The sequence below is a fragment of the Aquarana catesbeiana genome, linkage group LG10, assembly GCF_042186555.1.
Source record: "Aquarana catesbeiana isolate 2022-GZ linkage group LG10, ASM4218655v1, whole genome shotgun sequence".
In the NCBI taxonomy this organism is placed as follows: domain Eukaryota; kingdom Metazoa; phylum Chordata; class Amphibia; order Anura; family Ranidae; genus Aquarana; species Aquarana catesbeiana.
The window spans coordinates 29,712,051-29,728,910 of NC_133333.1; the positions used below are offsets into that span (position 1 = coordinate 29,712,051).

At 42.4% G+C, this 16,860-nt stretch overlaps 1 protein-coding gene and 1 pseudogene across 1 annotated transcript; both read left to right on the forward strand.

The window, feature by feature from the left end:
* The first annotated feature begins 10,122 nt into the window (after window positions 1-10,122).
* Window positions 10,123-11,381, forward strand: LOC141110516 (chemerin-like receptor 1). The gene has a single exon (XM_073601897.1). It carries the CDS (start codon window positions 10,383-10,385, stop codon window positions 11,379-11,381), a length of 999 nt encoding a protein of 332 aa, XP_073457998.1. The 5' UTR covers window positions 10,123-10,382.
* Window positions 11,382-14,027: 2,646 nt separating this feature from the next.
* Window positions 14,028-14,962, forward strand: LOC141109974 (chemerin-like receptor 1; annotated as a pseudogene).
* Window positions 14,963-16,860: the final 1,898 nt, after the last annotated feature.

The following is a 16,860-nucleotide window of genomic DNA, read 5'->3' on the forward strand; positions in this document are numbered from 1 at the left end:
TTTTTAATTGTATGTATCAAAAGTGTTTAAATGTTCAAAAAAAATAGTGTATATTTTATACCTTTTGGTTTGTGTCTCACAAAGTCCCTTGGGCATCCTTCTTCTTTGTATATATACATATCGGGACTGAGACACTCTCATGCCCCACATACGCCAGTTCTCTTTTGTGTGTCTACATATGAATACCATCACACTTTCCCCTATGCAGACTGGCAATAAACGTTCTTCAACCCCTTAGAACTCTTAAAGGGAACTTTACAATAAAAACGACTCAAAGATGAGCACCAAGACTGTACTAGCCCCATCTACTGCTCTCCATGTGTTCATTTAGAATTGCATTCATACAGTTGGAAACACAGGGCGGGTCTGAATGGAGGGTAATCGCATCCCACCCTGCCCAAGTGGCACGTGGTACCGTGACCATTTCACAAATGGATCTGCTGTCACTTGGCCTACCTATACCCCCACTTTCCTTCCCCTGTTTTATAACATATGGGTTAACATTTAAAATGGGTTGTCATGATTGCCTAAATAATTGAAGGGGACTTTGATGCTGCTCCCTCCATCACTAATTGGAAAGGATCAAGTGGGCTTAATCCTAGGCCGAGAGGCAAGAGACAATACTATCAAAGCCCTGAATTTACATCATTGGCTCACTTCCTCGAAGCATGCTGGCTTCTTCCTATCCTTGGATGCGGAGAAGGCATTTGACAGGCTGGCATGGGACTATATGGGAGCTGTCCTTTGATCCCTTGGCCTCCGTAATGTTTAACTTCATTATGTCCCTGTATAGAACACCGACTGCCAGAGTGCGTGTCAACGGCCACCTGTCAAATGCCTTCTCCAACCATAACGCCACGAGACAGGGCTGCCCACTTTCACCGATCCTATTTGTGCTTACTCTATAAAAATTTTTACGTCATTTACGAGAAAACTCAGACATTAAAGGCCTGACTATTGCTAAACATACTTACAAACTAGCGGCTTTTGCAGACGATATTTAGTTTTTTTTAAGGGAACCCCATATCACGCTTCTGAATCTTTTAAAGATTTTGAGCTCTTCCAATACCTGTCAAATCTAAAAATTAACTTTGCTAAATTGCATGCACTTAATATATCCCTCCCTGAAGAAATAGTTGCACAATGCTAAAATAACTTTCCATTCCAATGAAAATCAGATACAATCAAATACCTACGGCTGCACTGATCCCTGGGATCAGGAGGGCGAGGGGACACAAGAGTGGGGTGGGATTCCATGGAGATGTGTAGGTATTCTTGCATGTTGTTTATAGCCTCCTCAGGATGTGAGAAGGACTTTGATTTACAAGCCGGACCAGTAACTTCACGTTGTAGACATGGGCAATATCACAAAAAGAGAAAATGATGCCCTGCCTGAGGACGGACCACATCCACCTTTGTCTGTAGACACACACTCTGCTGGCTCCCTCACAGTGGCATGGGAACTTCTGCCTCTCCTTGTTGGCTTCCCAGACATGATGGGGGCTTATTACCAAAATGTAATAGATACAGAGAAAGGTGTAATTGGATGCACTTTAATCAAAGGAAAGTAATGTTTGGTGCACTTTAACTTGAGGACTGCCAATGACAGAAATGTCACTTCAGTATACTGCAGTAAAACTACACTGACGCACTTCAATATACTGCAGTAAAACTGGCATGACACACTTCACTGACACACTTCAATATACTACAGTAATACTTTGATATACTGCAGTAAAACTGCATAGTAGTATTACACTGACGCTGCACTATCACTTTATTTACACTACACTGACACTCTACACTTACAATAGAATCACAATAGCACACTAACTTTCTAGTAGCAATGAACAGAGCTCTGTTCTATCTATCTCCACTCCAATATCATAATGCAAATGGCCCCACACCTTTTATTGCATGGGGTGGGTCTATGAACAATGAGCCATGATTGGCCAAAGTCATTATGACTTTCTCCAATCATGGCTCTGACAGTGTTCTGTGCCTGTTCTGTTCTGTGCCCTGATTGGGCAAAGCCTTCATTGCTTCAAGCCAATCGGGGCTTAGAATGCATTGTGTAGTGTGCAGTGCATTGTGGGGCATTCTGCGACCTGAACAAATGGTCGAACGCCATGCCAATTTGAGTGTTCACCTAACGGGCGAACAGCCAATGTTCAGAGCAAACTTATGCTCAGCCCGAATCGCTCACCCAACACTAGTTTAGAACTAGTTTAGTAGACCTCTGGAGGTTAGCCAATCCTGACGGGAAAGACACCATACACACCATAACTTGTCCGGGATTGATTATTTCTTCTGTAACTCCATTTTATTAAAACACACCACTGATTCTCATATCCATGAGATTTCTATTTCCAACCATGCCCTGATCTCAGAGCTCTGTCAACACCTGCTGTTTCCAAATTTTACCTATTAAATAACCAAGACCTCTCAAAGGTCATAAATGGGAGCTGGGGCAGAATGTATACAGTAGCTACTAATTCAGGGCATAGCATGAATCCCAATCTTTTCTGGAAGACTGGGAAGGCTGTGCTATGTGGCAGAATCATTGGCTTTTTTGCCAGCTACAGAAAAAATGTACTGCCCAAATTCACCTGGCACGGCATAACTTCCCAGAGCAAAGAAAAGCTTGGCATTAAGCCGAAACCTAAGTTGATTTGTGGGCTGACGCGCAGAAACAGATACACCAGTCGTTCCTGGACCTTCAATACCACAAATTTGTCAGTAAAGCAGGGAAATTGTTGGTCCGTCTGGGCAGGGGATTCTGCACCCCTTCCTACATTTCCTCCTTGAAAGACTCCCATGGCAGGCCCACGTCATCCACTAAAGATCTCAATTCTATTCTACAATGATTCTATGCTAACCTGTATGGTAAAGACCCTATTGACACAGAGGTGGCGTAGGCTTTCCTGGATCAGGTCTCTCTTCCTCAGGTAGATCCTATAGTTTTAAACCAGTGTAACGCCCCCATAACTAACACAGATGTTGCATCCCCTATTGCGTCTTTGACCAATAGTCAAAGTCTTTTTGCTATAGTCTTTGACTAATGGGAAAGCCCCTGGCCCCAACGGGTACATGCTGGAATTTTACAAGTTGTCCACTGATACCATTGCCCCAACCTTTGCTTCCCTTTACCAGTCAATCCTCGATGGGGGCAAATACCTCTCCTGTCAAGCCCATATCAAATTGATTCCCAAGAAAGGCAAAGACCCTACAGAGCCAGGCTCCTACTGTCTGACATCTCCAAGATAATAGTCAACAGGTTAGCACTGATCATGCCCTCAATGATTTACTCCTCCCAGGCAGGTTTCACTTTAGTGCAGGAAAGATGATCTGCACTCCGGTTGTTGCTCTAAAATAATCTTCCTTTTATTGAAAAGCTATAGTGCACAAACGCAGATAAAAACAGTTGACGTCTTTCAGCCTATAAGGCCTTAGTCATAACCACATTACAGACATGAAACTTTTAAATAAATAGTAGCTCTAAAGATCACAGTCTCCACCCATTAATTGTCTTGATTGACTGCAGGCAATTATCAAACAAAAGGAAAATCAGCTGCAATACATACTGAGTGATCCATGTGTATGCCACTAATTTTCACACACCTTGTGGTGATAATCTGCACATGTACGTACACACTAGGGATGAGCCGAACACCCCCCTGTTCGGTTCACACCAGAACATGCGAACAGGTAAAAAATTTGTTTGAACACGCGAACACCGTTAAAGTCTATGGGACACGAACATAAATAATCAAAAGTGCTCATTTTAAAGGCTTATATGCAAGTTATTGTCATAAAAAGTGTTTGGGGACCTGCGTCCTGCCCCAGGGGACATGGATCAATGCAAAAAAAAAGTTTTAAAAACGGCCGTTTTTTCGGGAGCAGTGATTTAAATAATGCTTAAAGTCAAACAATAAAAGTGTAATATCTCTTTAAATTTCGTACCTGGGGGGTGTCTATAGTATGCCTGTAAAGGGGCGCATGTTTCCCGTGTTTAGAAAAGTCTGACAGCAAAATGACATTTCAAAGGAAAAAAAGTCATTTAAAACTACTCGCGGCTATTAATGAATTGCCGGTCCGACAATACACATAAAAGTTCATTGATAATGGGAATTCCCCACAGAGGAACCCCGAACCAAAATTTAAAAAAAAAATGACGTGAGGGGTCCCCCTAAATTCCATACCAGGCCCTTCAGGTCTGGTATGGATATTAAGGGGAACCCTGGCCAAATTTTTTTTTAAAAATGGCATGGGGTCCCACTCAAAATCTATACCAGACCCTTCAGGTCTGGTATGGATTTTAAGGTGAACCCCGCGCCAAAATAAAAAAAAAAACGGCTTGGGGTCCCCCCAAAAATCCATACCAGACCCTTATCCGAGCACGCAACCTGGCAGGCCGCAGGAAAAGAGGGGGGACGAGAGAGCACCCCCCCTCCTGAACCGTACCAGGCCACATGCCCTCAACATTGGGAGGGTGCTTTGGGGTAGCCCCCCAAAGCACCTTGTCCCCATGTTGATGAGACAAGGGCCTCATCCCCACAACCCTGGCCGGTGGTTGTGGGGGTCTGCGGGCGGGGGGCTTATCGGAATCTGGAAGCCCCCTTTAACAAGGGGACCCCCAGGTCTTGGCCCTCCCCCCTGTGTGAAATGGTAAGGGGGTACAAAAGTACCCCTACCATTTCACTAAAAAAGTGTCAAAAATTTTAAAAATGACAAGAGACAGTTTTTGACAATTCCTTTATTTAAATGCTTCTTCTTTCTTCTATCTTCTTTCTTCTATCATCCTTCAGTTTCTTCCTCCATCTTCTTCTGGTTCTTATGGTTCTTCTGGTTCTTCCTCCGGTGTTCTAGTCTGGCATCTTCCTCTGTGGCGTCGGCGTCTTCTTCCCTTCTTCTAGGGGCCTGCTCCGCATCCATGATTTGTGACGCTTCTCTCTTCATCTTCATCTTCTTGTCTTCATCTTCTTGTCTTTATCTTCTTTTCGGGCAGCTCCGCATCCATGGCATGGCTCCTCTTCTGACGGTTCTTAAATAATGGGGGGTGGGACCACCCAGTGACCCCGCCCCCCTCTGACGCACGGTGACTTGACGGGACTCCCCTGTGACGTCCCGGGGAATGCCACAGGGAAGTCCCATCATTTCCCCATGCATCAGAGGGGGGGTGGGGTCAACGAGTGGCCCCACCCCCGTTATTTAAGAACCGTCAGAAGAGGAGAAGCGTCACACAGCGGGAGCCTCCCTCCATGCCATCATGGATGCGGAGCGGCCCGAAAAGAAGATGAAGACAAGAAGATGAAGACAAGAAGATGAAGAGAAGAAGATGAAGAGAGAAGCGTCACAGAGCGGGAGCCTCCCTTTATGCCATCATGGATGCAGAGCGGCCCGAGGAGATGAAGGGAAGAATATGCCAACGCCCCGGAGGAAGATGCCGGACGAGAACACCGGAGGAAGAACCAGAAGAAGAAGAAGATGGAAGCAGAAACCGAAGGAAGATAGAAGAAAGAAGAAAGGAGAAAGAAGAAAGAAGAAGCATTTAAATAAAGGAATTGTCAAAAACTGTCTCTTGTCATTTTTAACATTTTTGACAGTTTTTTTGTGAAATGGTAGGAGTACTTTTGTACCCCCTTACCATTTCACACAGGGGGGAGGGCCGGGATCTGGGGGTCCCCTTGTTAAAGGGGGCTTCCATATTCCGATAAGCCCCCCGCCCGCAGACCCCCACAACCACCGGCCAGGGTTGTGGGGATGAGGCCCTTGTCCCCATCAACATTCGATTTGCCCGTGTTTAGGGCATGTTCGGGGCGCAAGCGATGCGCCTGCAAACACTCCCCCACTCTCTAGTGATTTGACAGTGCCTCTTTTTATTCTTTTATTTTAATGGCCGGGACTGGAGGACGGTAGGCGGTGCTTTTTGCGGCACTGCGTCACTTCCGGTTTCCTAAATCACTGTGCGTGGAGTGAGTGGAGGACTGAGACGGAGACCGTCTGCAGCTGAAGAGAAGCCCTGACTGTCACTGACTGACTCCTGAGCTGAGCGGCGGCTTAGCGGCTACTAATGTATGTAAACCCCATCGCGGGCCTCAGGCTCAGTGTGTGTCAGTCTGTCTCTCTCCTCCAGGCTTCTAGCTAGCTGGTGTATGTCTGCTCTGTATGTGGCTGTGGCCTGTGAGCCGGCCCTCCGCTCTGCACACACACCAATCTCCCTCCGCTCAGTCAGAGTTGGTTACCTTCCCTGCGCTTCTCTGCAGTGCTCTCCTCTAATTCTCTTCAACCACTTACTCAGTGAGTGACTGGGCCCAGGCCAAAATCACAAGGATAAGGATGATGATGATGATGAGTGTTGTCAATAATGAGGATAGCGATGACGGGTGTATTATAGAATGATGAGGATGATCATCCTCATCATTCTCATCATTGTATAATACACCCACCATCCTCAGCATTGTATAATACACCCATCATCATCATCCTCATCATTGTAAAATACACCCGTCATCATCATCCTCATCATTGTAAAATACACCCATCATCATTATACAATGATGAGGATGATGATTATGGGTGTATTATACAATGATGAGGATGATAATGATGGGTGTATTATACAATGATGAGGATGATGATTATGGGTGTATTATACAATGATGAGGATGATGATGATGGGTGTATTATACAATGATGAGGATGACGGGTGTATTATACAATGATGAGGATGATGATGATGGGTGTATTATACAATGATGAGGATGACGCATGTATTATACAATGATGAGGATGATGACGGGTTTATTATACAATGATGAGGATGATGATTATGGGTGTATTATACAATGATGAGTATGATGACAGGTGTAATATACAATGATAAGGATGATGATAACGGGTGTATTATACAATGATGAGGATCACGGGTGAATTATACAATGATGAGGATGATGACAAGTTTATTATACAATGATGAGGATAATGATGATGGGTTTATTATACAATGATGAGGATAATGATGATGGGTTTATTATACAATGATGAGGATGATGATGATGGGTGTATTATACAATGATGAGGATGATGATGATGGGTGTATAATACAATGATAAGGATGATGGGTGTATTATACAATGATGAGGATGACGATGACGGGTGTATTATACAATGATGAGGATAATGATGACGGGTGTATTATACAATGATGAGGATGATGATGATGGGTGTATTATACAATGATGAGGATGATGATGACGGGTGTATTATACAATGATGAGGATGATGATGACGGGTGTATTATACAATGATGAGGATGATGATGACGGGTGTATTATACAATGATGAGTATGATGATAACGGTGTATTATACAATGATGAGGATGATGACGGGTTTATTATACAATGATGAGGATAATGATGATGGGTTTATTATACAATGATGAGGATGATGATGACGGGTGTATTATACAATGATGAGGATGATGACGGGTTTATTATACAATGATGAGGATAATGATGATGGGTTTATTATACAATGATGAGGATGATGATGATGGGTGTATTATACAATGATGAGGATGATGATGACGGGTGTATAATACAATGATGAGGATGATGATGATGGGTGTATTATACAATGATGAGGATGATGATGACGGGTGTATTATACAATGATGAGGATGATGATGACGGGTGTATTATACAATGATGAGGATGATGATGACGGGTGTATTATACAATGATGAGGATGATGATGACGGGTGTATTATACAATGATGAGGATAATGATGACGGGTGTATTATACAATGATGAGGATGATGACGGGTGTATTATACAATGTTGAGGATGATGATGAGGATGATGATGACGGGTGTATTATACAATGTTGAGGATGATGATGATGGGTGTATTATACAATGATGAGGATAATGATGATGGGTGTATTATACAATGATGAGGATGATGATGATGGGTGTATTATACAATGATGAGGATGATGATGACGGGTGTATTATACAATGATGAGGATGATGATGATGGGTGTATTATACAATGATGAGGATGATGATGACGGGTGTACTATACAATGATGAGGATGATGATGGGTGTATTATACAATGATGAGGATAATGATGACAGGTGTATTATACAATGATGAGGATGATGATGACGAGTGTATTATACAATGATGAGGATGATGATGACGGGTGTATTATACAATGATGAGGATGACGATGACGGGTGTATTATACAATGATGAGGATAATGATGACGGGTGTATTATACAATGATGAAGATGATGATGATGGGTGTATTATACAATGATGAGGATGATGATGATGGGTGTATTTTACAATGATGAGTATCATGGGTGTATTATACAATGTTGAGGATGATGATGAGGATGATGATGACGAGTGTATTATACAATGTTGAGGATGATGATGATGGGTGTATTATACAATGATGAGGATGATGATGACGGGTGTATTATACAATGATGATGATGATGGGTGTATTATACAATGATGAGGATAGCGATGACAGAAGTATTATACAATGATGATGATGACGGGTGTATTATACAAGGATGAGGATAGCGATGACAGAAGTATTATACAATGATGAGGATGAGAGAAGTATTATACAATGATGAGGATGATCATGAAGGGTGTATTATATGGAGATGAGGATAGTGATGACGGGTGTATAATATGGGTCTAATGATGATGGGTGTATTATACAATGATGAGGAGTATGATGATGATGATGACGGGTGTATAATATGGGGATAAGGATAGTGATGATGGGTGTATAATATGGGAATAAGGATAGTGATGATGGGTGTATAATATGGGGATGACGATGATGGGTGTATTATACAATGACTGGAGCATCACAGTGTCAGACAGTGTCAGTGAGTTTGTCACTCAATGGTGTCACATTATGTCTCACTGGCTACTTAGCAATACATTATTTTGGGGATTTCTGCCATGCCATGTACTGAATACGTTACACTACATAATAGTCACAAATTGTGAGTACATCTGTCCTGTAGTGTATACAGCTATATACATCCACCTTCTTCCTTCCTGTATATAGAGACCTTCCTCCATCATCACTGACTGCAGATATACATCATCTGTCCTGTTACTGTATATATAGCAGTATACAGGACAGAAGACGTATATCTGCAGTCAGTGATGATGGAGGAAGGTCTCTATATACAGGAAGGAAGGTGGGTGTATATAGCTAACTGTATACAGGACAGATGATGTATACCTGCATACCCTGAGGCTGAGCTATATACCCTGCTCTGTAATGCTGAGCTGTATACCCTGATCTGTAATGCTGAGCTGTATATCCTGATACTCCTGACACTATGGGTGGAAACAAGTGGAATACAGGAGATGGAGTGGGTAGATTCTATATGGGGTGTGGCTTATGAGAAGTGGGAGGGGTCAAAAAGGAAGGGCGGCTTCTGGCGCCTCATCCTAAAAATTCACCAGTCGTCACTAGTAACAAAGCTTGGTTCTCTACTTGTTTCATGGCTGCCAGGAGGGCCATCCTGAAGAGATGGACATCCACTGCTCTTCCAACCATTGTGGATGTGAAAATGCAAATGTCAAGTCTTTTACGCAAAAAAAAATTAGATCTGGTTTTATCTTCCGGCCACCACTCTCCTCACTTCCATAAGGTTCTAAGGTTTTGCCAGCCTCTGACATTTCCAATTCAGGCCCTAGACTGCTGAGTAGCGGGGTGATTCTGCCCCATACCCTGCTCCAGCCAGTCTGATGCCATGGGTCCACTTCTTGCCTGCTTACCCAGCTTGATACTTTTACAACACAGGACTTACTTGTTTTATGGTTATAATGACTTAAGTTCCACCATATCCCTCTGATGTTTATAGGCTACCTACTTCTCTGATATACTCCCAATTGTTTAAGTGCTTGATGTTTTCTGAGCTCAATGTTTGCTCCTATTTTTTATTTAGCATTATGTCGTGTGCTATTAATATTTTCTGGGTTATACTCCTCTGGATATTGTCTGCCATTGTTCTAAGCCTCTAGACTTGTTTGTTGGAAAACCTAATAAAGTATCTTAAAAAAAAAAAAATCCTTCTTAAAAAATATCAAGAAAGATGTCTTTTATATACGTATTTAATATTTTGTAGATTTAGTGTTGTGCTTCATTTTTCATAAAGCCTTTTTGGTGCTACAGCAAAAAAGTAGAAATAGTTAGAAAAACCCATTCCAATGAAGTTTCTCCCCCAGTTTGCTTGGTCACAGTGTTTCTTTGTTACGTAGCATTGAAATCACAATTACATGTTTTGATTTTGGTTTTACAGAGTATCAAAACATCATATCTGACCCCTGACATGACTGGAAGTATGGAGACCAACACCACAGAGGAAACTAACACAAATGAAGACTTCTATACCACTATGCCTAATATACTCCGTGTTTCATACATGGTAGTTTTATCTGTGATAAGTTTGCTGGGAATAGCTGGAAATAGTCTGGTCATCTGGTTCGTTGCCTTCAAGATGAAGAAGACGGTAAACTCTGTTTGGTTCTCCAGTTTAGCTTTTGCTGATTTTACCTTCTGCCTTCTCCTACCCTTACTTGTTAGTTATGTGGCCCTTGGCAGTCACTGGCCATTTGGAACCTTCATCTGCAAGCTTGGCCTTTTTGCAGCATATCTCAATATGTGTGCCAGTGTCCTACAACTCACCGTCATCAGCATTGATCGCTGCATCTCCGTAGTCTTCCCTGTTTGGTGTCAGAACCATCGCACCGTGAGACTGGCCATGAAAGTTGCTCTTGCTGTTTGGATTGTATCTATTCTACTCAATATACCTTACTTGATAAATACACACGCAGATGACAGTGATGAAAATGTTGTGACTTGTTATAAAGAATATTCAATGCAACGTGCACAAGTCATAATAAGATTTATTGTTCTGTTTGTTATACCTTTTACCATCATTATCTTCTGTTACACTGTCATCTTTTTGCGCATTCAAAGAAATCGCAGATTAACATCTACCAAACCGTTCAAAGTTATTGCTGCCGTCATCATTTCCTTCTTTATTTGCTGGCTTCCTGGCCATGTATTCTCCCTCTTGCGTTCATACGGAAGTGACACGTGGAATCATAATTTCAGGCTTGTGATTTATATAGGCCAACTTTTATCAACATTGTTGGCTTTTTCCAACAGCTGTGTTAACCCTCTTCTCTATGTCTTCATTGGCAAAGACTTAAAGGAAAAATTCTGGATTGCCATTAAATCTGCTTTTGAGAGAGCTTTCACCGAGGACACCAACCTTACAGATCCAAAGAGAGGCCGATCTTTACCTGATCATGCAATAAGCTAAAAATTGTTGTTTCATGACCTATTAGGGGATGATTTACCAACATTTTGAAAACTTATATTAGTTATAGTAAGGGTTCCTCCAAAGGTTGCTGGGGGTTTCTTGAGCAATGAGCACTTTCTGCCTCTCAGATAAGTTTCCACCGACACCATTCATCTTTTTAGCTATAAGTAAGGGGGCGTTTCATCCCGATGACCACAAGTGTAAGGATCATTCTTCCCACTGACCATCACACTTATGTATCATGAATTGTAGATATAGTAATTTTTAGCAGGGGTTCCCCGAGACTGGAAAGTTATTTCAAGGGTTCCTCTGCATAGAAAGGGTTGAAAAAGACAGCAGTAGATATTTGATGATCTTAACGGTTGATCAGTGATGACTGAATATAAATAAATAAATTTAAAAAATATATATAAACACTGAAGAAATGACACTTTGCTACAATGTAAAGTAGTGAGTGAACAGCTTGTATAACAGTGTAAATTTGCTGTGCTCTCAAAATAACTCAACACACAGCCATTAATGTCTAAATCGCTGCCAACAAAAGTGAGTACACCCCTAAGTCAAAATGTCCAAATTGGGCCCAATTAGCCATTTTCCCTCCCCGGTGTCATGTGACTCAGACGAGTTACAAGGTCTCAGGTGTGAATAGGGAACATGTGTGTTAAATTTGGTATTATAGCTCTCACTCTCTCATGCTGGTCGCTGGAAGTTCAACATGGTACCTCATGGCAAAGAACTCTCTGAGGATCTGAAAAAAAATTGTTGCTCTACATAAAGATGGCCTAGGCTACAAGAAGATTGCCAAGACCCTGAAACGTGCTCAGCATCATATCCAGAGGTTGTCTTTGGGAAATAGACATATGAGTGCTGCCAGCATTGCTGCAGAGGTTGAAGGGGTGGGGGGTCAGCCTGTCAGTGCTCAGACCATATGCCTCACACTGCATCAAATTGGTCTGCATGGCTGTAGTCCCAGAAGGAAGCCTCTTTTAAGGATGATGCACAAGAAAGCCTGCAAACAGCTTGCTGAAGACAAGCAGACTAAGGACATAAATTACTGGAACCATGTCCTTTGGTCTGATGAGACCAAGATATACTTATTTGGTTCAGATGGTGTGAAGCATGTGTGGGTCCAAACAAGTGAGGAGTACAAAGACAAGTGTGTCTTGCCTAGTCAAGCATGGTGGTGGGGGTGTCATGGTCTGGGGCTGCATGAGTGCTGCCGGCACTGGGGAGCTACAGTTTATTGAGGGAACCATGAATGCCAACATGTACTGTGACATACTGAAGCAGAGCATGATCCCCTCACTTTGGAGACTGGGCCGCAGGGCAGTATTCTAACATGATAACGACCCTATACACACCTCGAAAATGACCACTGCCTTGCTAAAGAAGCTAAGGGTAAAGGTGATGGACTGGCCAAGCAAGGCCAAGACCTAAACCCTATTGAGCATCTGTGGGGCTTCCTCAAACGGAAGGTGGAGGAGCGCAAGGTCTCTAACATCCACCAGCTCTGTGATGTCCTCATGAAAGAGTGGAAGAGGTCTCCAGTGGCAATCTGTGAAGCTCTGGTGAACTCCATGCCCAAGAGGGTTAAGGCAGTGCTGGAAAATAATGGTGGCCACACAAAATATTAACAGTTAATTTGGATATTTTCACTTAGGGGTGTACTCACTTTTGTTGCCAGCGGTTTAGACATTAATGGCTGTGTGTTGAGTTATTTTGAGGGGACAGCAAATTTACACTGTTATACAAGCTGTACACTCACTACTTTACATTGTAGACAAGTGTCATTTCTTCAGTGTTGTCACATGAAAAGATATAATAAAATATTTACAAAAATGTGAGGGGTGTCCTCACTTTTGTGAGATACTGTATATATATATATATATATATATATATATATACAGTATCTCACAAATGTGAATACAACCCTCGCATTTTTGTAAATATTTTATTATCATCTATGGGAAAACAACAAAAATCAAAATACAGAACAAATATATAAATATAGTGTATATAGTTGATAAGTCCAAACATAAGGATCTAGGTATATAATTGCATGAGAGCTTACCCATCACCCAGAGGGGCAGTACTGAAAGTAAAAGCTTTTCATAAGAGTAGTATACATTATGAACATTGATTATTATTGTATGCTGTGCTGTTACTCAATCAGCTGTGCAGTCACTTGCTATAATTCATTACCATTGCCTATTATTTATTTATCTTGTTTTTGCACACCTATTTGACATTGCACCATTGATCCTTTTTGGATGTTGGGTATATTGTATTTGTTACAAATTGAGTTGTTGGCACTATTGTACTGGGGATCTTAGACTGTATTTAGGGGTTACTTTGAGATTATTTTCCAATAAAATCCTTCTTCAAAAATCAAATCAATAAAGATGTCTTTTATACTGTATATGTATTTATTATTTTGTAGATTTAGTGTCATGCTTCCTTTTCCATTGGTGCTACATCAAAAATTGTTTAGAAAACCCATTCCAATGAAGTTCCCCCCCCCCCCCAGTTTGCTTGATCAGGGTGCTTCTTTAGAAGTCACAGTGTTTCTTTGTATCCATATCGCTGAAATTACATTAACATGTTTTGATTTTACAGAGGATCAAAACTTCATATCTGACCCCTGACATGTCTGGAAGTATGGAGACCAACACCACAGATCAAACTTACACAAATGAGGACTTCTATACCACTATGTTTAATATACTCCATGTTTCATACATGGTGGTTTTATCTGGGATTTGTTTGACAGTCAACTCTTTTATCTGGGATTTGACAGTCAACTCTATTTGGTTCTCCAGTTTAGCTTTTGCTGATTGCACCTTCTGCCTTCTCCTACCCTTACTTGTTATTTATGTGGCCCTTGGCAGTCACTGGCCATTTGGAACCTTCATCTGCAAGCTTGGCCTTTTCGCAGCATATCTCAGTATGTGTGCCAGTGTCCTACAACTCACCGTCATCAGCACTGATCGCTGCATCTCCGTAGTCTTCAATGTTTGTTGTCAGAACCATCGCACCGTGAGACTGGCCATGAAAGTTGCTCTTGCTGTTTGGATTGTATCTATTCTACTCAATATATCTTACTTGATAAATACACATGCAGATGACAGTGATGAAAACATTGTGGTTGATATAAAGAATGGTTGATGCAACGTGCACAAGTCATGATAAGATTTATTGTTCTGTTTGTTATACCTTTTACCATCATTATCTTCTGTTACACTGTCATCTTTTTGGGCATTCAAAGAAATCGCAGGGCAACATCTACCAAACCTTTCAAAGTTATTGCTGCTGTCATCATTTCCTTCTTTGTTTGCTGGTTTCCTCGCCATGTATTCTCCCTTTTGCATTCATACGGAAGTGACACATAGAATCATAATTTCTGGATTGTGATTTATATAGGCCAACTTTTATCAAAATTGTTGGCTTTTTCCAACAGCTGTGTGAACCCTCTTCTCTATGTCTTCATTGGCCAAGGCTTCAAGGAAAAATTCTGGATTGCCATTAAATCTGCTTTTGAGAGAGCTTTCACCGAGGACACCAACCTTACAGATCCAAAGAGACGCCAATTTTTACCTGATCATGCTAAATGTGATGGAGTTGTTTAAAGACATGTTAACCGCTTCCGGACCAGCCGCCGTGGTTTTACTGCCTCGGGTTGGCTCCCCTGCACTGTACGTGATCTCGCAGGGGATAGCAGGAGCGCGTACGCCCGTTGCACAGCGGGGGTGCCAATGCTCATGGCTGACGATCGCGATGACCGCCGGCCACTAGTGATCGTGACCAGGAGACACAGAACAGGGACGAGTGTATGTAAACACACACTTCCCTGTTCTGTTCTGACAGGAGTGACAGATTGTGTGTTCCTATTAGGGACAGTCCCTCCAAATCAGGGACAGTTCCTTGAAATCAGGGACAATTGGGAGCTATGTATAAGGGATTGCAACCACTTGGGTTCATCTCGGCTGATACACGATGATCTCTTATCTCAATTAGGGATGAGCCGAACACCCCCCCGGTTCGGTTCGCAGCAAAACTTGCGAACAGGCAAAAAATTTGTTCGAACACGCAAACACCGTTAAAGTCTATGGGACACGAACATGAATAATCAAAAGTGCTCATTTTAAAGGCTTATATGCAAATTATTGTCATAAAAAGTGTTTGGGTACCTGGGTCCTGCCCCAGGGGACATGTATCAATGCAAAAAGAATTTTTAAAAACTGCCTTTTTTTCGGAAGCAGTGATTTTAATAATGCTTAAAGTGAAACAATAAAAGTGTAATATTCCTTTAAATTTCGTACCTGGGGGTTGTCTATAGTTTGCCTGTAAAGATGCGCATGTTTCCCGTGTTTAGAACAATCTGACAACAAAATGACATTTTAAAGGAAAAAAAGTCATTTAAAACTACTCGCGGCTATTAATGAATTGTCGGTCCGACAATACACATAAAAGTTCATTGATAAAAACTGCATGGGATTTCCCCACAGGGAAACCCCGAACCAAAATAAAAAAAAAATGCGTGGGGGTCCCCCTAAATTCCATACCAGGCCCTTCAGGTCTGGTATGGATATTAAGGGGAATCCCGCGCCAAAATAAAAAAAAAGGCGTGGGGGTCCCCCTCAAAATCCATACCAGACCCTTATCCGAGCGCGCAACCTGGCAGGCCACAGGAAAAGGGGGAGGGACGAGAGAGCGCCCTCCCCCTCCTGAACCGTACCAGACCACATGCCCTCAACATTGGGAGGGTGCTTTGAGGTAGCCCCCCAAAGCACCTTGTCCCCATGTTGGTGGGGAGAAGGACCTCATCCCCACAACCCTTGGCCGGTGGTTGTGGGGGTCTGCGGGCAGGGGGGGTTATCGGAATCTGGAAGCCCCCTTTAACAAGGGGACCCCCGGATCCCCCCCATGTGAATTGGTAGTGGGATTGTACCCCTACCATTTCACAAAAAAAGTATCAAAAAGGTTAAAAAAAACAAGACACGGTTTTTGACAAGTCCTTAATAAATTCTTCTTCTTTCGGCTTCTTCTTCCATCTTCTTTCTTCTGGTGTTCTTTTGGTGTTCTTCTTCTTCCTCCATCTTCTTTTTCCTCCGCTCTTCTCCTCCCGCATCTTCCTCCAGGCTTCTTCTCCGCTCCGTCTGCACAATCCGCCTCAATGGGTGTCTTCAGCTGTGTGACACTTCGCTTCTTCTGACACTTCTTATATAACGGAAGCCGGGGCCACCCAGTGACTCCGCCCTCCTCTAACGCACAGGGAATTCACAGGACTTCTCTGTGGCTTTCCCCGTGTTGTCAGAGGGGGCGGGTTCTTTTTGCATTGATACATGTCCCCTGGGGCAAGACCCAGGTCCCCAAACACTTTTTATGACAATACCATGCATATAAGCCTTTAAAATTAGCACTTTTGATATCTCCCATAGACTATAAAAAGGGTGTTCCACGGCTTTGGAATTTGCCGCGA